Raw genomic sequence first — 22,690 nt, 5'->3', positions numbered from 1 at the left:
TTTCTTGGTGCGCTGGGAATCACCGGAGCCACAGGCTGCTGGAGCCTCAGCCTGACCTACCACTGGGGAGCCGAGAGGCCTCCTTGAGGACACCCCACAGTCCACGCTCGGACGCGCTGCGGGTCCTGCTGGAGACCTGCAGCAAGAGCTCTGCCCGAAAGGGCGTCAGACCCCGGGAAGACCCTCCGGCTTCCCCAAGGAGGAGGTCGCTGGCTCCAAGGAGAGAGGGTGGGCCTCTGTGGGGAGGGGTGTGCAGGTGGAGTCCCAGAGGCCCACAGGCACACGCGGGTGCTGCTGGGAGTCGGGGCGCTGGGGCCCAGCTGGGCGCCTGCGACTTCTCCCCCTTGGCCATCTATCTGTCTTCAGCACTTTCTATGTGAAGCCAACAGTGCGTGAGACACCTGTGATGGCCAGAGCTGGTTCTTCAGAGCCTCAGGCGAGCCGCAGCAGGGTGAGGACGGAGCCCGAGTCTCTCCCGGAGGGCCAAGGAAAGGCCAGTCCCGGAGGACCCCCAGCCAGGTTCCTTCACAGAGAACACCCGGACGCGACAGAAGCCCTCAGACTTGCCGTGGGGCCATTCGAATGGCAGTGCTGTCCTCCACGCGAACACGCGGCTTCACTTACGGCTTTCCATGTGCAGAAGACTCTTCCTCTGGGAACCCTGTCCACAGAGGCCGGACACTACCCAAGGCCTGAGCGTGGCCACCCCACCTTCTCTGCCCATAGCACAACAGAAGTCCCAGGAAGCGGGGTTCGAGGCACGGAATGACTCTGGGCCACTGTGTGTGGGACACCATGACCTGTAATGGCTTCAGGTAACAGGGCAGCTTCGCTGCAGGCCATGTCCAGAGGAGAGAAAACTGCCAGGTCTAAGGAAGCAGGAGAGGGGTGGGACTTACCACCTGCAGATCACGGTCCAGGTGAGGGCTGCCAAGCCGGCGATGAGCAGTGTGCCCAGTGCCATGGAGACCCAGGACGCCCGTGGAAGCCTGCCAGAGTCTGCCGAGGACAGAGAGGGTCAGGGAGCCACCTGGGCTGCAGAAGCACTGCATCTGACCTGGCTCACGGCATCAGCCGTGGGGGCCAGTCACCGGCCCAGAAAAGCCTTGTAGACAGCAAGCCCTGAGCCTATGGGGCCTGGGAGGAGGCAGGGACAGGGCAGGACCCCGAGAGTGCTTTGGCTTCTGGCCACCTGCCTTGCAGCTGCAGGGTAGAAGGGGAAGGTCCCTGCCAGGCAGGAGGGCGCAGTGTCCTGAGCGATCCTGCCCAGGGAGCCTGGGGTCCCACAGGAAGGAAGTGGGCACAACACGGTTTCTGCAGAAGCCACCAGAAGGTTGACCTGAGGCAGGACGGGCAGCCGGCAGAGACCCAAAGCCGAGGGCCGTGTGGTCTCGCACAGAGGAGAAGGCTGGGAGAGGAAGCCTGGCCCCTGCAGGGCTGGGGCTGGAACCGCTGCTGTGTCTCCCCGGGCGGGACCTCCCTGGCCTCATCCTGGAAGGAGGGCTTCGGGCCCCTCAAGGCCAGCTCCATGCCTCTGTGGGCTGTGAGCTGGGGCCCGGCTCTGATGTCCCAGGCTTGCTACTGACGGCTGATCAGCAGTTCCTTCCCGGCCCTCCAGCAGAGCTAGTGGCCAAGGAGAAACCCAGAAAGAGATGGAAACTCGCTTTTAAAACTTAGACCCTCTCAGCCACTATGATCCACGGGGAGTCTGGCCAAGCAGAGGTCAGGCTGGGACGTTCGCCGTGGCAGGAAGGACTAGGTGCAGAGCCTCCGGTGGGAAGGGCTGGCCTGGACGCTCAGCCCTGGCCTGGCTCTCCTGCTTGGATGATACCGACGGACACTGCAACCTCCCCGGGTGTGGCCGAGTTGTCGGGGCCAGCCTCCACGAGGTCAGGCAGGCAGCCGCTGGTCTGGGTGGACAGACCGGGGAACTCACCCTGCCTCCGGCTGCTTCCTCTCGGCCTCGCGCCTTCTTTCTGCCCTCTGTCCCCACCCCTTCTTATGGACTCTCAGGGTGTCTCCCCCCTGCAAGCCGGGGACAGTGTGCCTTCCTTTCCACGACCTCCTGGGCTTTCTATTGGGTGGAAAGTGTTCAGGCAGAACACCCCAACTCCCACCCCGATCCAGCTCCCCTCCCTAGGAAATGTTTTACTTGGGGGCGCCACGGAGCTCCCAGAGCCTGTGCAGGCATGAAGCCCACCTCCCTGAGCCCCAGCCTGGCAGTCCTACTGCCAGCAGGCTGCCCTGCTGTGCCGTCTTTGTACATGAGCATACACCCCGCCTCTGCCTGCACCCCCATCACCCTCCAGACCAGCTCCTGAGACAGGGTGGGCCGGGTGGAGGTCATACACTGAGGCCATTGTCACCCTTGCCTGATGGGCAGGCCTGCCTCAGTCCCACCCCAGCCCCGTGACACAGGGTCCTGCCTGTCGTCTGCCTGGGCTCTCAGACACCTCTGGTTCTTGTGGAACACGGAAGAGTGGAGAAACACTGTTTTGTGTGTTTTTTTTTTCCCTAAAAATCTTCCTGCCTTCAGTATTTACATTCAGAGAGACCCTCTGCAGATAGTCCTGAGCCGAATGTCCAGGGGCAGATGAGGTGGCTTCTGTTGGGAATAGCACAGAAGTCTTTCCTAGGGCTCCTCAGAGCCATCTCACAGGCTAAAAAGACATGACCAAAAGTACAGCAAATATTTCTGAGGCTATAGCAACAGGGAAATTTGAAAGTGGGCCCCAGCATCCTCCGTGGCCACCTGGGCACGTTTCTGAACCAGCTTTCTAGAGTCTCCAAAAGTGAGTGCACCAAGCAGCCCTGATGCCATCCTATGTACAGGGTCAGCACGGCTGCGGGCTACCTCGCCAGCCTGCACCTGGACGGTGTTTTAAACAAAAGGTCTCATTAAAAATCTCAGTGCGAAAGCTTCAGTTTTCTGTACTTTACCCTGACCAGGCGTGATCTTGTTTAAAATAAAAAGAGGATCCATTCAAATATAGAGAAAAGGTGATCGAAATTGGAGGCTGAGGAAACGCAGGTTTGAGAGAAGAGAGCAGCTGAGAAGGGGCGTCATGGCCCGAGAGGAGGCTGCCCGAGAGGAGGCTGCCCGAGAGGAGGCTGCCCGAGAGGAGGCCATGAGGCAGCAGGAGTGGCTGGAGGGAGCCAGGGGCACTCCTGCCTTGGGCCGGAGAGCCCAGCAGTGCCAAGCCAGATGCTCAAGCAGCCGGCTCACCCTGAAGCCCACCCTGGTGCGGGGGAGGGGCTGAAGAGGTCCAGATGTGGAGTAGGGGGCTGGCCAGGGGCTGAGTCTGGTCCTGGTCCTGGGACCAGAAGAGTGAAGCGTCCCTCAGGACGGGCAGAGTGGAGTGCCTGCTGGCTGCAGAGCCGCCCGCCCTCCCTGGGGTGCGAGGCAGCCTGCCTTCCTGTTTCACTACAGACCTTTCCAGAAGGAAGGCACGGCAGAGCTCTGGGGGATGCCACGGGGGCAGTGTGGGGGCTGGGCATGCCTGGAGGCTTGGGGAAAGGGGACGCGGTGGCTGAGAGGAGCAGGTGGTGAGGCTCAGGGAAGGGCTCCCGGCATCGGCGTGGGGGCAGAAAGAGCAATGCCCTACGGCCTTCTCAGCCCAGGCCAGCGAGCGATGGTCCTGCTGTGCCAACAGCAGCCAAGTCACCTCCTCCGGCCAGACCTTGGCATGCCCTTTCATGCCAGTGGGCTCTTCTAGGCCAGGTCAGCAAGATGCCCTGCTGACCGCTATGTCTGGTGAGCTCCTCTCCGCATTTCCCATCCATGAGGCCTTCTCTCTGCCCTCAGGCTACACATTCACACTCCTGAGTGTCTTTGCTCATGGGAGTGAGCTCAGTTCTACAAGAAGGTCTCTCTCCCCTACTGTGGTAGCTAAATAAAATCCGCTTTAACTCCCCCAGTGTATAGTTTTTTATAAGAACTAGAAGCCAACTGACACACCCACCTCTGCAACTGAGTGGCTGTGTGGCCCTGAGAAAGTCACTCAACTTCTCTGTTCCCCAGACTCCTCATCTGAAGAGTGGGGATTAATCACAGTGCTTCCCTCAGAGACAACTCAGCGGATGATCAGCGGAAGGTTTGCAGCAGTGCCCAGCTGATGGCAGGCGCTCCCTAACCTCTGGTGAGGATGAACACTGTCCCTGAAGCAGAGCGGAGCGTCACCCTGAAGGACTTTGGTGAGCACCCAGTTCCCGTGGGACAGACAGACCTACAGGCAGACCCCTTGCTGCCCGGGGCCAGGGCAGAGGGGTGTGAGCTTGAAGGAAAGAAGCTGAAGAATCTCTGGACACGCCTGTTTCTGGACAGGCCGGCTGTGTGGCCAACTGGGGTTGACACGGAGTGGGAGCTCTGGGTCCCAGCCCACGCGCACTGGGCACAGAGCCCCGGGGGGACAGTCTCTTGCTAGGCAAGGTGGCCTCAGGCCCCACCCTGCCCCCCGGCAGCAGAGCTCAGAAGTGCTCTCCTGACTGACTGCGCTGAACACGGGGTGCCCTCGACACAGCCAGGAGGCGCTCACCCACGCAGGTCCGCTGGTCCTCGCCCAGCACGTAGGGGTCGGTGCACACACACAGGAAGCTGCCCTTGGTGTTCCTGCACTGGGCAGAGGCGTGGCAGGGCGGGCGCGTGAGGTCTGCACACTCGTCCACATCTGGGAAAACAGCGCAAGGTCATCAGCCGGAGGAGAGCGGCCCTCCCTGCCCCGGCCCCTCCTGCAGGCAGCCCGGATTCAGGCCCAGGCTGCCACCCTCAGACCCCAGTGCCCACCTCTTGCTGGCTGACGCCCACAGGGAGAATATGGGGAGGTGCACAGGCTCCTGTTGGCCCTGCTGTGCCTGCCCAGCCCGGCAGGCCGTGGTCCAGCAGTGCCGACCTCCCTCTGCACACAGAGCCTCCGCGCATGCCCACCCTGTCCCCCAGCCTTCCACATCTCTTCAGAAGCAGCCAAGGATGGACACTGGACCCCAGGCCAAGCCCTTTTCTGCCCTGGCCACCAGCACTGGATTCAGCCTGGCCAGACTCCCTCTGAGTCAAGCACATGCCAAGACCCGTCAGAGACCTGGTCTCTGCTCCTCGGCCCACGCCCAGGCCCAGGCATCCTGAGGCCCCGGGACAGCCTTTCCTTGCCACGCCCAGCTTCACTGCCTGGCTGGTGGCCCTCGGTGGCCCCTGCAGTCCCTGCACAGCGGCTTGGCCTGTCTCTCCTCATTCCCTAAAGGTGCTGGGCGCGGCACGAGGCCCACCCTCAGTTCAGCCTGATGGCACCTGAAAGACCCTGCTCCAAATAAGGCCCCTCTGAGGTACTGTGGGTCAGTCCCTCTCCAGAGGCACCCAGCTGGGTCAGGCGCTCTACGTAGTGACCTGTCCACCAGTCAGAAGCACGTCAGGAGCCAGAGCGCTGCCCCCGGCCTGGTGTTCCTCACCAAGGAAGAGCAGCAGGCCGCAGCGTCCCAGCCCCTGGAGCCCTCTGCAGGCGCCCTCTGACAGGGCCCTGGGTTTTTCACGAGGAGGAGCAGACTGTGTGCCAGGATCTGCATGCAGACGGCGGTGGAGGCGTTGCCCACCTCGGCAGATGTGTGCTAGTGCAAACCTCATTTTCTGTAGCACTTGGTCACTTTCATTGGTTGCAAAACCCCTTGACAACAATCAGTGAAAACGCCACTGGCCGACAGTTTCTGTCTGTGGAGCTCAGTGCTGAAGCACCCTAGGGTCGTGACAAGGACCTGCTGGTCCTGTCGGTTCTGCACACGGGTGGATTTCAGTGAGAAGGAGGCTGGAGTAGAGAGGACCCTTGTTGATTTCCTGCATCAAGCATTCAGCTGTTCTGGTGAGGTCCTGTCACAGCAGAGGACACAGTGACAAGTGGATTGGCTTAGGATCTGCTTGACCATTCATGGCCATCTACCGTAAAAGTGGACGGTCCTTCTATCAGGCACTGAAGAGTCTACTTTGTTCCCGTGATTCTTGATTTAGAGACTTTCAGTGCAGGAACAAGGTATGGTAAAATAGCTGGGTATGTAAGCGGGTGCATTTATCGCATGAGTTTTTCATTGTTGGGCCTTTTGTAATTTGTTTGTTTGAAGAATATGACACTTTGATTATAAGTGTCATAAGACAAAACCAGAGTTGTACAAACAGAAGTCGGCACCTCTCCTCTCCCCTGCCGTCTCGCTCTGCTGAGGTACTGACGTGAGCAAGCTCTGGGGTCATGCCACGCTCTCTGCCCTTTCAGGAAGACGTTAAGTACACGGCACACACAAGCCTGTGTCCCTGCTTTAAAGGACGTCAACAGGTCTGCTCGCGCACTTTCCTCTGTGACTCGCGTGTTCTTGGTGTACGCCGTGGCTGAGGCTCTAGGCTGGCCACCTCTGTCAGCTGGCTCTGCAGGACAGCTCTGGGGTGGGAGTGCAGCCCCGCCTTCGAGCACTCGCCACGTTGACAGTGACGGGCAGGGGCCCTGTTCTCCACTCTGTGCCTTCACCGAGGGACTGGTTGACCACCAGTGAGCTGACCACCCGGCCATCCTCACCAGGCACCTGGACACCCGGTGGCACACAGAAACTTAGCTCCTGGGGAGCAACTGGATTTCCAGCAGGTCAGTGGCCAGAGCAAGGAGAGGTCAGGACTGGTCCAGGGTCTCTGATTCTCAGGCAGTGTCCCCATCTCCCAGGATCTCCTGGAAGAGCCTGGCTCGGGTGGGTTCAAGGTGCTGCTGGCCGCAGAGCCCCATGCGCACTCACTCTGCTGGACGGAGGCCACGATGCCAAAGGCTCTGATGCCACAGGGCACCAGGCCCGTCCACCTACGGAGCTGGCCCACTGTGCCTGGCAAGCAACCCATGTGAACTTCAGGGAGCCTTGATGGTCGGGGTGAAGGCCCAGGGGGAGCAGAGGAGCGGCTGCGTGTCATCACACGGTCCAGCAGGAAGGTGCGCACCAGGAGCTAAGACAGCAAAGCCACGCGGACTGCAGGCCAGCCACACCCGGGCGCCGGTCAGCCCAAGGAGCTGCAGGGTGGTTCCCTCGAGAGCTCGGGCACCTTTTCCCTTGGCTCCTCACAGAACCCCTGGAAAGAGCTTGGCACTCAGAAAGCCGGGACGAACGTGCAAAGTGTGCAGGTTCTCACACTCGGGGAAGTGAGGCGAGCCTGCGTCAGCACACCAGGCAGAGCGGCTCGGGGGAGCCTGGTGCACGCCAGCTTCTCCTCAAGACGGCCTCCCACGTGGGACGCCACAGGGTCCTTCCAGGTGCCTCGTGTCGGCCACTGAGGGCTGAGCCGCAGAGCGCAACGGTCCGAGTGATGAGGACCCAGGAGGGGCACGTTCAGGTCAGGTGGGCTTCTGCAAAGGGAGCTTCCACAAGTGTGTCCCCGGAGGAAATGTCCTTGTCCTGTTCTCTGGGCACAGGCAGCCCCTGCAGCTCTCCCGGTCCATCATCTGTCATGCCCAAACCCCGATGGGCCAGGGGTCTCTGCCTGAGCCTCCCCAGCTCACTTCCTGCGGGTGTGAATCTGGGAGTGAGAAGCTGTTCGGCAGCTGGGGCTCCTGCTCTGGCCTGGGCTCCCCTCCCCAGCAGACGTCTGATCTGTTTGCTCCCATCAGCTCCAAGAGCCAGGATGCTCTCAGCAGGTTCTCCAGACGCCCTCCCCAGCCGCTGCTGGGCTGCTCCTCCTCGCCCCTGTCTGTCCTCAGTGGCGCCTGGGATGGCTGGTGTGGTGGCCACACCGACATCTGACCAGGCAGATACTTTGGGTCTGATTCACTGTCAGGGTCTGGAAGTAACTGGCCATCGCAACCCTTCACGGCCCAAATACCTTGGAATTTCAAAATCTAAACAAAATGTTTTTGCTGCAGGAAGTGGACAGCATAGATTGGACCACCTTGGTCACTTGCAAGCAGGCTGCACGGCAGCATGGAGCCCAGGCCCCTGCTGTGTGGCCAGTGCCACCATCTCAGAGCTATCTCTTCTCCCACACCCAACTCTGCAGAGCCTAAACTCTTGGGCTCTGTCTCGTGTCTGCGGCAAACCCACCATGTCCCCGTGCTCTGTCTCGTTTCTGCTGCAAACACGTGTGTCCTTGCATGGCCTCTTTCCTCCTGGGCTTGGCGGGCCATGGGCCGGTGTGACTCCTCGGCCTGGGGTGGGAACCTCCTCTGCCACTCCATCTGGGAAACCTGCTCTGTGGGTTCTCTCTGGGTGGCTGCCTGGCTCCTTGTTCTCTCCCCGGGCCCCAGCGGCTCTGTCAATCATGATCGATGCTGCCGTCCTGGCTCTCTGCAGTCCGGGCGCCCTGGGAGTGGCCGGCCATGGCGAGTCTGACTGGCTGGGCTGGAGCAGCTCCGCCGTGCAGAGCTACTGGCCAGGAGGACGGGTTTTGTGGCATTGCTCTTCACACAGCAGGTGCTCTGGGATCGTCCCTCACCCACATGCCCCTGGGTAGTACTGACCTTTGCACACGGGGGGCTGGAGGTCCCACCCGTCCTGGGTGCAGCTGACCCGCTCCTGCCCTTGCAGCACGAACCCGTGGTGACAGGAATACACCAGCACCTGCGTCCCAGACTCCTCGCAGTGCACGAAGCCCCCATTGTCCACCTGGTCTGGGAAGCCACACTTGCCACCTGTGTGGGGCCAAGGTCACAGTGCAGTCAGACCTCAAGGGGAGACGCAGGCGGACACTCATCACACCTCTAGGCCAGCCCAGCCCTGCAGACAGGCCACCTGGAGACGGGGCTTCACAGGGCTGTGCTCACTGTCTGCTTCCCATCTAGGACAGATGTGCCAGAAACACGTGTCTCCCAGTATGTGCATGGTGTGTGGGTGTGCGCACTGTGTGTGAGGTGTGTATGGTGTGTGTAGTGTCTGTATGTATGGTGTGTATGCAATGTGTCTGGTGTGTGTACATATAGTGTGCATGTATGTGTAGGGTGTGATATGTGTGTGATGTGAGTAAGATGTGTACTGTGTGTGGTGTAGGTGTGGTGTGTGTGGTGTGTGTGGTATAGGTGTGGTGTGTGTGGTGTGTGTGGTATAGGTGTGGTGTGTGTGGTGTGTGTGTGTTGTGTGTAGTGTAGTTACGGTGTGTGTGGTGCAGGTGCGGTTCTCCCTGCCAATCTGGCTTGCTGCAGTCAGCCCAGTGTGGTGTGTGTGGTGTGTGTGGTGTGTATGATGTAGGTGTGATTTGTGTAGTGTAGTTGCGGTATGTGTGGTGCAGGTGTGGTGTGTGTGGTGTGTGTAGTGTAGGTGTGGTGTATGTGGTGTAGTTGTGGTGTACATGGTGTAGGTGTGCTATGTGTGGCGTGTGTTGTCTGTGTTGTCTGTGTGATACAGGTGCGACGTGTGGTGTGCATGGTATAGTGTAGGCGTGGTGTGTGTTGTCTGTGTGGTATTGGTGTGGTGTGTGTGGTGTGTGGTATAGGTGTGGTGTGTGTGGTGTGTGGTATAGGTGTGGTGTGTGTGGTGTAGGTGTGGTGTGTGTGGTGCGTGTGGTATAGGTGCGGTGTGCATGCTGTGGATGTGGTGTGTGGCGTGCATGGTGTAGGTGTGGTGTGTGTGGTGTGCGTGGTATGTGTGGTATGTGTGGTGTAGTTGCGGTGTGTGTGGTCAATGTGCACATATGGGTGTATGGTGTGGTGTGTGTGTGTCCACCTCTACAAGTGGCCCTGCCTGGAGAAGTGCCCACCATGCAGGAAGCCTCAGTAGAAAGTTTTCTGCTCCCTGGAGTCGGGTCTGCCTGGCCCAGGGCTGGTGTTGTAGGTGTTGTGTGGTGTGTGTGGTGTAGGTGTGGTGTAGGTGTGGTGTGTGTGATGTGTGTGGTGTAGGTGTGGTGTGTGTGGTGTGTGTAGTGTAGGTGTGGTGTGTGTGGTGTAGGTGTGTGTGTTGTGTGGTGTGTGTAGTGTAGCTGTGATGTAGGTGTGGGGTGTGGTGTGTGTGGTGTAGGTGTGGTGTGTGTGGTATAGGTGTGGTGTGTGTGGTGTAGGTGTGTGTGTTGTGTGATGTGTGTAGTGTATGGTGTGTGTGTTGTGTGGTGTGTGTAGTGTAGGTGTAGTGTAGGTGTGGTGTGTGTGGTGTAGGTGTGTGTGTTGTGTGGTGTGTGTAGTGTAGCTGTAATGTAGGTGTGGGGTGTGGTGTGTGTGGTGTAGGTGTGGTGTGTGTGGTGTAGGTGTGTGTGTTGTGTGGTGTGTGTAGTGTATGGTGTGTGTGTTGTGTGGTGTGTGTAGTGTAGGTGTAGTGTAGGTGTGGTGTGTGGTGTGTGGTGTAGGTGTGGTGTGTATAGTGTAGGTGTGGTGTGTGTGTACTGTAGGTGTGGTGTGTGTGGTGTAGGTGTGTGTGTTGTGTGGTGTGTGTAGTGTGTGGTGTGTGTGTTGTGTGGTGTGTGTAGTGTAGGTGTAGTGTAGGTGTGGTGTGTGGTGTGTGGTGTAGGTGTGGTGTGTATAGTGTAGGTGTGGCGTGTGTGTGGTGTAGGTGTGGTGCGTGTGATGTGTGTGGTGTAGGTGCAGTGTGTGTGTTGTGTGGTGTGTGTAGTGTAGGTGTGGTGTGTGTGGTGTAGGTGTGTGTGTTGTGTGGTGTGTGTAGTGTGTGGTGTGTGTGTTGTGTGGTGTGTGTAGTGTAGGTGTAGTGTAGGTGTGGTGTGTGGTGTGTGGTGTAGGTGTGGTGTGTGTAGTGTAGGTGTGGTGTGTGTGTGGTGTAGGTGTGGTGTGTTGTGTGGTGTAGGTGTGGTGTGTGTGGTATGTGTGTGGTGTGTGGTGTGTGTGGTGTGTGTGGTATGTTGTGTGGTGTGTGTGGTGTGTGTGGTGTGTTGTGTGGTGTGTGTGGTGTGTGTGGTGTGTGTGGTATGTGTGTGGTGTGTGTGGTGTGTGGTGTGTGTGGTGTGTGTGGTGTGTGGTGTGTGGTGTGTGTGGTGTGTGTGTTGTGTGGTGTGTGTGGTGTGTGTGTGGTATGTGTGTGTTGTGTGGTATGTGTGTGGTGTAGGTGTGGTGTGTGTGGTGTGTGTTTTGTGGTGTGTGTGGTGTGTGTGGTGTGTGGTATGTGTGTGGTGTGTGTGGTGTGTGGTGTGTGTGGTGTGTGTGGTGTGTGGTGTGTGGTGTGTGGTGTGTGTGGTGTGTGTTGTGTGGTGTGTGTGGTGTGTGTGGTGTGTGGTATGTGTGTGGTGTGTGTGGTGTGTGTGGTGTGTGTGTTGTGTGGTGTGTGTGGTGTGTGTGGTGTGTGGTATGTGTGTGGTATGTGTGTGGTGTGTGTGGTGTGTGTGGTGTGTGGTGTGTGTGGTGTGTGTGGTGTGTGGTGTGTGTGGTGTGTGTGGTGTGTGTTGTGTGGTGTGTGTGGTGTGTGTGGTGTGTGGTATGTTGTGTGGTGTGTGTGGTGTGTGGTGTGTGTGTTGTGTGGTGTTGTGTGGTGTGTGTGGTGTGTGTGCTGTGTGGTGTGTGTAGTATAGGTGTGGTGTGTGGTGTGTGTGTGTTGTGTGTTGTGTGTGGTGTGTGGTGTAGGTGTGGCGTGTGTGGTGTGTGGTATATGTGGTGTATGTGGTGTGTGTGGTGTGTGTGGTGTAGGTGTGGTATGTCTGTGGTGTGTGTGGTGTGTGGTGTGTGTGTTGTGTGGTGTTGTGTGGTGTGTGTGGTGTGTGTGTTGTGTGTTGTGTGTGGTGTAGGTGTGGCGTGTGTGGCGTGTGGTGTATGTGGTGTGTGTGGTGTGTGTGTGGTATGTGTGTGGTGTGTGGTGTGTGGTGTGTGTGGTGTGTGTGGTATGTGTGTGGTATGTGTGTGGTGTGTGGTGTGTGGTGTGTGTGGTGTGTGTGTTGTGTGGTGTGTGTGGTGTAGGTGTGGCGTGTGTGGCGTGTGGTGTATGTGGTGTGTGTGGTGTGTGTGTGGTATGTGTGTGGTGTGTGGTGTGTGGTGTATGTGGTGTGTGTGGTATGTGTGTGGTATGTGTGTGGTGTGTGGTGTGTGGTGTGTGTGGTGTGTGTGGTGTGTGTGGTGTGTGGTGTGTGTGGTATGTTGTGTGGTGTGTGGTGTGTGTGGTGTGTGGTGTGTGGTGTGTGTGTTGTGTGGTGTGTGTGGTGTGTGTTGTGTGGTGTGTGTGGTGTGTGTGGTATGTGTGTGGTGTGTGTGGTGTGTGGTGTGTGTGGTATGTGTGTGGTGTAGGTGTGGTGTGTGGTATGTGTGTGGTGTGTGTTGTGTGGTGTGTGTGGTGTGTGTGGTGTGTGTGGTGTGTGGTGTGTGGTGTGTGTGGTGTAGGTGTGGTGTGTGGTATGTGTGTGGTGTGTGTGGTGTGTGGTGTGTGTGGTGTAGGTGTGGTGTGTGGTGTGTGTGGTGTGTGTGGTGTGTGGTGTGTGTGGTGTGTGTGGTGTGTGGTATGTGTGTGGTGTGTGTGGTGTGTGTGGTGTGTGGTGTGTGTGGTGTGTGTGGTGTGTGTGGTGTGTGGTGTGTGTGGTGTGTGTGGTATGTTGTGTGGTGTGTGGTGTGTGTGGTGTGTGTGGTGTGTGGTGTGTGTGTTGTGTGGTGTGTGTGGTGTGTGGTGTGTGTGGTGTGTGGTGTGTGTGGTGTGTGTGGTGTGTGGTGTGTGTGGTGTGTGTGGTGTGTGTGGTATGTGTGTGGTGTGTGGTATGTGTGTGGTGTGTGTTTTGTGGTGTTGTGTGGTGTGTGGTGTGTGTGGTGTGTGGTGTGTGTGGTATGTTGTGTGGTGTGTGGTGTGTGTGGTGTGTGTGGTGTGTGTGGTATGTGTGTGGTGTAGGTGTGGTGTGTGTGGTGTGTGTGGTGTGTGGTGTGTGTGGTGTGTGTGGTGTGTTGTGTGGTGTGTGTGGTGTGTGTGGTGTGTGTGGTATGTGTGTGGTGTAGGTGTGGTGTGTGTGGTGTGTGGTATGTGTGTGGTGTAGGTGTGGTGTGTGTGTTGTGTGGTGTAGGTGTGGTGTGTGTGGTGTGTGTGGTGTGTGGTGTGTGTGGTGTGTGGTGTGTGGTGTGTGTGGTGTGTGGTGTGTGGTGTGTGGTGTGTGTGGTGTGTGGTATGTGTGTGGTGTGTGTTGTGTGGTGTGTGGTGTGTGTGGTGTGTGGTGTGTGTGGTATGTTGTGTGGTGTGTGGTGTGTGTGGTGTGTGTGGTGTGTGTGGTATGTGTGTGGTGTAGGTGTGGTGTGTGTGGTGTGTGTGGTGTGTGGTGTGTGTGGTGTGTGGCGTGTGTGGTGTGTGTGGTGTGTGGCGTGTGTGGTGTGTGGTGTGTGTGGTGTGTGGTGTGTGTGGTGTGTGGTGTGTGGTGTGTGTGGTGTGTGGTGTGTGTGGTATGTGTGTGGTGTAGGTGTGGTGTGTGTGGTGTGTGGTATGTGTGTGGTGTGTGTTTTGTGGTGTGTGGTGTGTGTGGTGTGTGTGGTGTGTGTGGTGTGTGTGGTGTGTGGTGTGTGGTGTGTGTGGTGTGTGTGTTGTGTGGTGTGTGTGGTGTAGGTGTGGCCTGTGTGGCGTGTGGTGTATGTGGTGTATGTGGTGTATGTGGTGTGTGTGGTGTGTGTTGTGTGGTGTGTGTTGTGTGGTGTGTTGTGTGGTGTGTGTGGTGAGACCTATTCTGCAATGGACACTGTGAAGTGACTAGGTGCTGACAAGGTGAGGCCAAGGTCAGCACAGCTGCTCTGTGGACCCGTCCAGGTGGCCCTCGGGTTTTGCTGGTGTTGTGCTCTCTGTGCAGCCATATGTCAACACCACACCCTAAAGGGTCCTCTCACTGGCCACTTTTCAGGCCAGGGCACCTGGGCAGCTGTGTTCTCACAGAGGGGTCACAGCTCATGGGTGCTGCTGGGCCCACGGGCCACAAGGGGCTGGCGTCACCTTGGGGAAGGGTCTCCTTCCACGCCTCCAGGTCCAGGCGGGGGATGCTCGCGCAGGGGACAAAGTCCTGAGGGAATGTCCCGGTGCGGAAGGCGTCCACGGGCACGCTGGTGAGGCCAGTGTTGTCACAGAGCACCCGGGGCAGTGAGTGCTTGCCCAGCTCCCGCCTCTGAGCCTCGGTGAAGACCGCACTGTTCTCCCACCAGAACCTGCATGGGGTGGGGAGCATGAGCTGACCAGTGGACGCTCTGGCCCGCTTCTGTCTCCTTGGCTAAACGGCTCCGCGGTAAGGCAGGACCAAGCAGGAAGGCCAGGTGGGGGGCGAGGAGGGCCCCAGCCCTGACGTGGGCCCGTCTGTGGGGCAGCACGGAATGGTTCTCCCCGCCAATCTGGCTTGCTGCAGTCAGCCCAGGGTGCAGATGCAAGCGTGGCCAGGCAGACGGCCATCAGCACCCACTGCTGTCCAGACTGCAGCCAGGCTCACACCTCCTCTAGGCGAGGGTGGTCAGGGAAGTCGGCCTGTTAGAGATAGCCTCACTTTCCTAGAAGACAGTCACACCATGAACAAAGCCCAAGAGCATCTGGCCTGAGTGCCCCACATGGGACATTCCCTCCGAATGGGAGAAGGGCCTCAATCTACGCTTGAGCAGCGTCTGGACTGTGAGACGTTCAGTCATGAATGCTCAGGACCAGAATCATTCAGACCGCAGACCTGCAGGAGCTTCTGCGGCTGGCTCTGGACCTGAGGTCCTGTAGCACCCAGCTGAGCACACGGGCCACTACCAAGTCAGGGGCTCTCAGGACCTAGGGTACCCCAAACCCCATGAATGTGAAAGATACACATTTCAGGGAGAATATTCTCCTAGTTACTTCTGCCCAGATATTTGAAATGCTGCATCTCAAAAATTAATGGCAAAATTTGTATTGGAAAGAAGGACTGGATCCTAAGTATGTGGCTGATTCCTCTCTAAAAAGAACTTAAATATGCTTGGAAACAATTTGATTTAGGGAGAGAGAGAGAGAACTGCAGGTGAGAGGGTCACCATATATATCATTGCTCTTTTCTGTGTCATTCCCAACAACACAGGTGTTCTAAGCCATGTGGGCATCAGTGCTGTGTCTGCAGCTGAGTGAGGTGTGGAAACAGCTGGCCTCTCGGACGGACTCCAGTTGTGCAAGGTTCAGAGCTCTAGGCTGCACAGAGGAGGGCACAGCATGGGCTGGGCTGGGCTGGGCTGTGAGTGCAGCTCGGTTGGGCTGCAGGGTGGAACCCGAGGTGGAAAGGTGGGTGGCCTGTCCATGCAGCTGCAGCCTGCTCCTGGGCTCTAGGTCTGGCCTGGGCCTTGGCACCCCGTCAGTCCCACCTCTACAGCTTCGCAGCTATTTCAGAGAATTCCCAAAGGTGGAGCAGTTTCAGGTTGTCATGAAAGACACTTTGATTTTCATTCCCTGCTGCTGTTTGTGAGATTAGAAATGCGGGAGATCAGCCTGCAGGATTCACATTTTAAGTGCTAAGGAGATCCTCATGCCTCATCCTCCGTTCTTCATTGTACAGTGGAGGAAACTGTGATTGACAGATGGCCTGCCCGGGGTCACTGAGTACTGGGAGTGGAGCCAGTATTTGAGCCAGACCTGGCCGCTTCACCCAAGGCCAGTATGCAGAGGACTGGGGTGTGGCTCAGTGGCAGCCAGCTTGTCTAGTCCCCCTGAGGCCCTGGGCTCAACCCCCCGGATGGCAGGACCAGCAGCGCCATGTGGAGCAGCAGCTACGGGACAGAGGCTTGCCACACGCACCTACCTGTCCCCATCTCTCAGCGCCTTCATCTGCCTCCCAATGATGCACGCAAAAAGGGGACCCGTTCGGGCCCTGGGCAAGAAGTCCTCCACTAAGCCACCCAGCCAGACGTCGATGTTGTCCGGATGCTTGTACAAGTCCATTAGCTTGCGGACCACGCTCCTGTTGGCAATGGCCCTGCTCAGGTCGGCTGCGGTCTCTAGCTGAGGCAAGCCACAGAACTCTCTCCATCTGTTGTACCCTACAAGAAAGAGGGGCCTGATTCACCAGTGTCCCCACTTGCTGCCCTGTCCTCACTCCCAGATGCAAACAGACCAAAACATCACCCTTTAGAGCTCAATAGGCTTGGGCACAGGCTCAGTACTCCGGAAGGGTCTGCTCCTAGGTGAGCGGAGGCAAGAGCCAGGCATCTGCGTGGAAGCAGGGCATGGCGTGCTCCATTCTCTAGAGAGGGGCCCTTCCTCTCCAGGCTGGTGCCCGCAAGGCCCCCAGGAGCACAAGGGAACCTGGCTCCCTCCCTGCCTGGCAGGCACACACAGGGAAGTGGACACACTGTGAGCTTACCTGCCTTCCCTCTGACCTGTCGTCTCTTGCACTGAAGCCCTCTCAGCACCCCTCTCCCACCCCACTACCCCTTGCTCCAGGAGAGTCTTCCCACAAGGAAGACAGGGCCCTGCGCTGGCGCGGGCCCAGCTTTTCCCGCTGACTCCCTCTGCACTCATCAAGTGCCCTGAGCTTCTCCCCCTCTCTGGGAGCCCTCTGGCGCATGCTCCAGCTTTGCTGGGCTGCTGCCTGCTCTTCCGGGGTCCTCACTAGGCCCCCACTGGCACCTGCCTTCGGTCCCATCCTATTCATCTTGGTTCAGCCTCTGCCTTCTGCAGCCCCTGGCTCCCGAGTGATCGGCTTTGGAACTGCTCCATGCCAGGCCACGCAGCAGCTCATGCTATCTTGCCTGCTCCTCTGCCTTCTGCGGGTGCCAGGCCTGTGACTGTTCTGACGTTGGTGCCTTGCACATTATGGCACTCAGCTAAGTGCACACTCAGATGCATGGAGGATGAGGCTGCTGAGCCATTGTAGGAACCCCTCAGCTCCCTGCCTTGGGGCTCAGGGTCACCTGGGGCCATTTCCTGCAGGTGGCTGGAGTGGCCTCTTGGGGTGCATGGAGCAGAGCCTCAAGAGCCCTGGTTTAGGGGCTGGCAGCAGATTTCATTTCAGGTCAGTCCCTCACAGGACAGCTGGCTGATCTGGCCAGTCACACAGCAGGCATGGGCGTGGGGTCTGAGGACACCAACAGACCTGGCAGGCCATGGTCACGGCCCCTCTGCAGGTTCAGTGACGCCAGATCCAGGGCGCCCGGCTGCGCCAGCACAAAGAGCCTTTCAGTCAGGTCCTCATTCATCAGCTGGTCCTGCACCTGCAGCTTGGCTGGTCGTGCAAGAAGGCCTCTCACTATCGGGTCCAAGCCACCTGGGAATGCAGTGTAAGAGCCAAGGAAAGTCTGCACTAAGTCCCCCCGGAGAAGAGTTCTCCATCATCAAGTACCTTTGCAACAAATGTGTTTGTGTCAGCTGATGAATCTCCTTCTGAGAGTCAGTGGGGCCCTTGGTGGCGGGTAGCTACAGACCTGGCACTGACCATACCAGGGTCGAGGATGGACCTTCAGAACCCAAGGGACCCTGGCAATGGGCCCTTGCTACTGAAGTTTTTCCTTCTGCTCATCGTAGCAGAAGCTTCGCCACCAAAAGAAGCATTTGCCAGACTCCGCTGTCTGGAACAGTAAGAAGAGGACATTGCTTGGCCCCAGGAGCTGCAGGGTACTCAGGGCCCCATCCTGTCACCCCAGGCCTGGGGTCTCCTCACAGCAGGTGATGGTGGAGACAGACTAGAGCCTCTGAGGTCCCACCCACCCCATGTCATGTGAATCCAGTGACATGTGATAGTCTGCTAAGGGCCAGGAGGTCTCATGCTTCCCCCCAAACACTAAGCAGCATTCATGATGTGCCTCTGCCTGTGTCGAGTGAGCTGGAGAGACCCTTGGCCTCACTCTACAAGCTCTGCTCAACAGCATTTTGTTTAAACAGGGTACAAGGAGCCTACTGTCACCTGCCAGCCACTGTCACCTAGTCACCACTCCACCCAGCACCCACTTGGAGTCACCAACTTGTGAGTTTAGAATCAACAGTTCAGAACCTTCCAGACAGACAGAAGAACATAGGGAAAAGAGAGAGAAGACATGAAGAGAAATTGCAAATAGCCCTCCCAAGCCCAACCAGGGAATTAAACTGACGCTCTAAATGACTCATTGCTCAGCTACCTGGCTGTCAGCACCCTGAGCTCACTACCCTGACCTTAACCAGGGAACCGTGCAAAGCCTAGCAGTGGGGAGTCAGAGGTGCTGCCGTGAGGCAAAGGGGGTTTCTACTTCGGTGTCTGCAGCCACGGTGCAGAGCCCTAGAATAACTTATGCCAAGTGCCCAGGAACTTTAGAAATGACAGAAAAGGATTTGAGCAACAGTCCACTCTGAAAAGGCTCTGACCAACTTCTCTTCCTGCACACCACCAGGAGATCAAGGCTCTGCGGGGGCCATGTGGTCTCTGACAGCTCGGGGCAGAGCAGTGTCCCTGGGCAGGAGGAGGACGCACCTTCCTGGATGAGCCTCCAGGGGCTGAAGAAGGCATCCCGAAGAGGCAGCCTGGGCAGGCTGGCCTGCTCCTGGAAGCCTGCATCCAGCCGCCTCACCAGCGGGTGAACTGCAGCGTGGCCGAAGCGAAAGGCAGCCGTGGAGAAGATGTTGGACACAGTGGGGTTCATGGTGGGGTCATAGCCTTCATAGGGGCCTACGTACTGCCTGAAGGCCTCAGGACCCAGAATCCTGGGGACGTAATCCCGCAAGGTGATGATCTGTGCAGAAAGACAGCAGGTGAGTTTCTGACAGGGGTTGTAGTGAGCCCAGGATTGCCCCTGGTCAAATGAGGGTCAGAGCCAGCCACCAGGAAGAACAGCTTCCGGAACATCCCAGAGCCCAAGGTCACGGCGACAGCTGGGACAGCAGACAGGGCCTGCAGCACTCTGCCAGACATAGGTACAGAGTGGAAATACCACCTCCCTAGGGCGGCCCCTCCACACACCAGAGCCATCCCTGAACCGAGCAGGCAGAACTTGGTCCTGATGACGTGGCTGGAAGAGGGCACTGCCACTGCCTGCAGAATCACAGAAATGTTGCTTGGGACACGGCTTTCTCCCTGGACCTCCCTGAGCCCAAGAGCAACCTCTCCACCCTAGACCTGACCCGTAATCAGAAGCCCAATCCCTCTCCGGGACCTTGGCCCTGGAGGCTCTGAACCCTGGTGGCCCTGAGTCTCAACAGGCCTGGTCCTGGGCTGTGTGGCTCTGAGGAGCCTTTCATTCTCACTGGACACCCACCTTCAGAAGGTTTTTGTGGGAACATGAACTTGTGTCCACGGCTTTATGTACACTCGGCGTGTTACCTGGCAGCCCCTATAGATATGATACACAGTGGATCCGGACAGTGGGTCAGTGTGTGCTAGCAAAGCCCTCTGGGCAGAAAGGAAATGGCAGGCAAGTCCGGGACTGTGTGTGCCCTGGACACCTGTCCTCAGTTAGAACTCAAGTAGGAACCAGGATACCTGTGAGACCTTCTGAACTACCCCCAGCAACATCCTTAGTGCTTTGGGCAGGAACCCCAGAAATGACATGGTGGGGGGTCTCTCCTTCCTCTCTGGCAGGTGCTCTGCTAGGGTCCACCTCCCAGAGCTGCTCCCTGTGTTGCCTCTCCCACCCAAACTCCTGCTCCTGGTGGTCCTTGCCGAGGCTGGGGGCCTGGACATACAGGAGAGCTGTCCCTGCTTCAGGAAGGCATGTCTGTGCCGACAGCATCTCTGCACATAGGTGTTAAGTATTTGGATACCTTTGTGCAGGTCGGTCAAGGTATGTGAGTCCCTCCTGTTGCCCTGCCTATCTTCTGGATGCCCATGCCCCTCTTCCTCCCAGAAACTCAAGGGCTAATGCCCGGCTTGGGGATTCTAGGACCCTGGGATTGCCATTGGTGCCTGAACCCATAGTTCATCAAGTGTCCTGTGGTGCCACCTGTGCAGCTGTGTGCTCCTGAACAAGGTTCACCTTCCTCAGAGGATCTCTGAGGATAAAGGGCAACACCAGGTGTCTACCACAGGGCCTGGCTCAGAGGACACTCCAGAGAGCGACTGCTGGTGGAAAGCCGTGCCTGCAGTCCTCCTGAGAAGCCAGTGAGACCCCAAAGCCAGTGACCACGTTTCATAGTTGACCTTCCTAAACATCACAACTAGTACCTGGCCTACTGAAATCTCCTTTCAAGACCCTCTGATTCTGTATGAAACCATAAAATGAAGAGAATCAAAATGGACTTTTGGTTTAATTTGCTAATTGAGAATTTTCACACACAAAAATGACTAAGGTCTCTGTTGTTTTCAAAATACAAAAAAAAAAAAAAAAAATCAGACTTAGGGCCCCCAGGTGGTTGAGAAGATTTTGGGGGAGGAAGACCAGCATGCATCCTCGGGCTGCAGGCACCAGGACAGCCACCTCCGAGGGGTGGGGTGGGGTGGGTGTGTGCGCACAGCTGGGACAGAGGAGCCCAGAGGGGTCCTCCATATCCTGAGTGAACCCCGCCCAGATGCGTGGGGCACAGGAATAAGGGTACCCACAGTGACCTTGCCTGAGCCCACTGGGGTACCTACTGGAGATGCCCACTGTGACCTTGCCCATAAGGGTGCTCACAGGGCCCTCACCTGCACCTGTTCTGGGCGTCCACGATAACTTTGTGGACACATCTTGTGAAGCCCTCCCCTGACCCCCCCCCCCACGATCTCGCTCACCCCAGATTGGGCGCCCACCGTGACCTTGCGACTTATATTTGGGATGCCCAGATTGCCCACCCGGGTTCGGAAGCCCACGCTGACAATGTTCGCACCTGGTGTAGAGCGCCCACCACCTTGCGCGCCTCCTGGTAGACAGTATCTGCGCTCCAGTGCGCGTTCAGGGCCTTGAGCTCCACGGCCAGGCGGTTGTGCTCCCGCAGCCACAGCGTGTGCAGGGCCGCCAGGGCAGGGACCTCGCTGGCACGGCCATCGCCTGCCAGGAAGCAGGGGGCGCGGGCAGCTCGGGAGGCGCCAGGTGCGGGCGCGCAGGCGGCGGGTGTACGCTGCGGCACGAAGGGCAGGTAGGCGCGGCCTGCGTCCTGGTGGCGCGTGTTGACCCGGAGAAGCCCCATGGCGCTGGTCCAATTGCGCAGCTGCTTCTCTGCGCTTGGGGAGCTGCCATACACGGTAGACGCATCAAGGAAGGACGTCAAGGCGTTCATCTGCTGCCGCGGGTTGGCCATGGACAGGTTGCCGAAGAGAGCACCCTGTTCCCCGGTGCCACAGGCAGCGGACGAGCGGTAGAAGGGTAAGCATGCGGTGCCAGCGGCCAGCGAAGTATTAAAAGAAAGCTGTGCCAGAGGGGAGACGCGGGTCACCTCGGGCCCTGGACCCCTTTTGAGGGCATTTGTAGGCTCAAGCAAGGCAAGCCCACCAGGCCGGTCATCTTGGTACTCAACCAAACCTCTTCCTGCTGTGGCCTGGGCGTTTACCCTCTTAGCAGGGAGAGGCAGAGCCTGTCCGATGTGGAACCCACCCCAGGCAAGCGTGTCCTGGTCCCTCAGACCCTTTGCTTGGACCCAGCCCTCACGCTCACACCTGTCCTGGCCGCTGGTTTATTGTCTGTCTTGGAGTTGCAACTTCTCCTCCCCTTAGGATGCTCAGTGTTCAGGTGCGCTGTGGTACGGCTCACCATGGAAGCTTTTTGTCTAATCAGTTGTGGAGCGATGAGTGGGAATCACTGCTGAGGGACTCCCAGGTACACACCCCGAAGGCACAGTGCAAGTGGAAGCCCGCACACACAAGCAGGGGGTGCGGCCCACGGGCACCAGCAATGCCTGAGGATGCAGGAAATTCACAGCAGCTGCCCCCCACCCCACACACACCACACAACTGCATTCCACCGCATACTTTTCTGTTTAAGTTTTGAATGCACATGTTAGTTTCATAATGGAAATTAAAACTTTGGGAAATTACCTGTATGGGGAAGCAGGGGCCTCGGCTCTTGCAGGTCAGCTGGCAATTAGCTCCTCCCCAGGAGGCAGTGGAGCTGGTGCTCTGAGGTGTGAGTGCAATGTCGTGATCGATGTATTGTCCCCACACAGTCAGGAAATCAGAATACTGGTCATCTTCTGTCACTGCCTCATTTGAAACTTGGATAACTTGCCTTGTCACCTCCCGAACCTGGGTGAGATGAGAGTGGTTTGTCGTGAGGCAGCAGCCTACAGATGAGGTCTGGGACCCACATTCCATGATGGGCTGTGTGTGCTGTGGGAACCTGCTCCCTGTGGGCAGGTGGGAAGAGCTGAGCTGGAAGACAGGCACAGCTGGACTTTGGCACCCGCCACCCCTGGTGGTGACTGTAGGCACATGCCTTCATGTTTAGTTTCCTCATCTCTAAGTGGACCTAACAGGAGGAGCTTTGGGGATGCTGTGGAAATCATGTGAATGACATTTTCAGGACATCTGCTATTAGCATGATGTAGTGCAGGACACAGTCCTTGAGTGGCTGAGTCTCATTCCCAGTGCAGCCACACGAGGTGGTTTTTGTCCTTGCTTGGGGTCAGTGACTCCTGATTTTTCCCATTTCTTCCATTCTGAACTGTGATGTCTGCAACTGCTGTCTTGTACCTGCCCAGCCAGTGTATTTTGGAGGCAGACAATTGATTTTCACAGATCCAGATGCAGAGGAATTTTGTCCCCAGGTGGAACCCACCCAGAGCCTCCCTGTCCCTGATTTAGAGGACTTAGATGGAGGGACTTGGATTGGAGTTTGCACTTGAGTTGATGCTGTGGGGATGCAAATGTGTTTTGCATGTGGAATGCATATGAACACTCAGAGTGGGAGGGTGGACTCTGGTGGGCAGAATAACATCCCCCCAAGATGTCTATTCCTGAATTCTAGAACCTGCAGATGTGACCACGTCAAGGACCTAAGATGAA

The 22,690-nt window shown here is 57.6% G+C and overlaps 1 protein-coding gene across 1 annotated transcript in view; it reads right to left on the bottom strand.

Moving 5' to 3' along the window:
- Nucleotides 1–22,690, bottom strand: part of Tpo (thyroid peroxidase) — a 44,013-nt gene that overhangs the window by 5,556 nt on the left and 15,767 nt on the right. Inside the window, exons 5-13 of the mRNA XM_071601216.1 lie at nucleotides 21,725–21,931; nucleotides 20,581–21,099; nucleotides 18,254–18,512; nucleotides 16,907–17,077; nucleotides 15,614–15,851; nucleotides 13,816–14,024; nucleotides 8,463–8,633; nucleotides 4,536–4,667; nucleotides 900–999 (exon numbers count right to left, since the gene is read on the bottom strand). Coding sequence (XP_071457317.1) covers nucleotides 900–999; nucleotides 4,536–4,667; nucleotides 8,463–8,633; nucleotides 13,816–14,024; nucleotides 15,614–15,851; nucleotides 16,907–17,077; nucleotides 18,254–18,512; nucleotides 20,581–21,099; nucleotides 21,725–21,931 — 2,006 coding nt within the window. The remainder of the gene's footprint in view (nucleotides 1–899; nucleotides 1,000–4,535; nucleotides 4,668–8,462; nucleotides 8,634–13,815; nucleotides 14,025–15,613; nucleotides 15,852–16,906; nucleotides 17,078–18,253; nucleotides 18,513–20,580; nucleotides 21,100–21,724; nucleotides 21,932–22,690) is intronic.

This window comes from Marmota flaviventris, chromosome 14 (genome assembly GCF_047511675.1).
Source record: "Marmota flaviventris isolate mMarFla1 chromosome 14, mMarFla1.hap1, whole genome shotgun sequence".
In the NCBI taxonomy this organism is placed as follows: Eukaryota; Metazoa; Chordata; class Mammalia; order Rodentia; family Sciuridae; genus Marmota; species Marmota flaviventris.
This window is presented reverse-complemented; position numbering and strand designations above follow the sequence as displayed.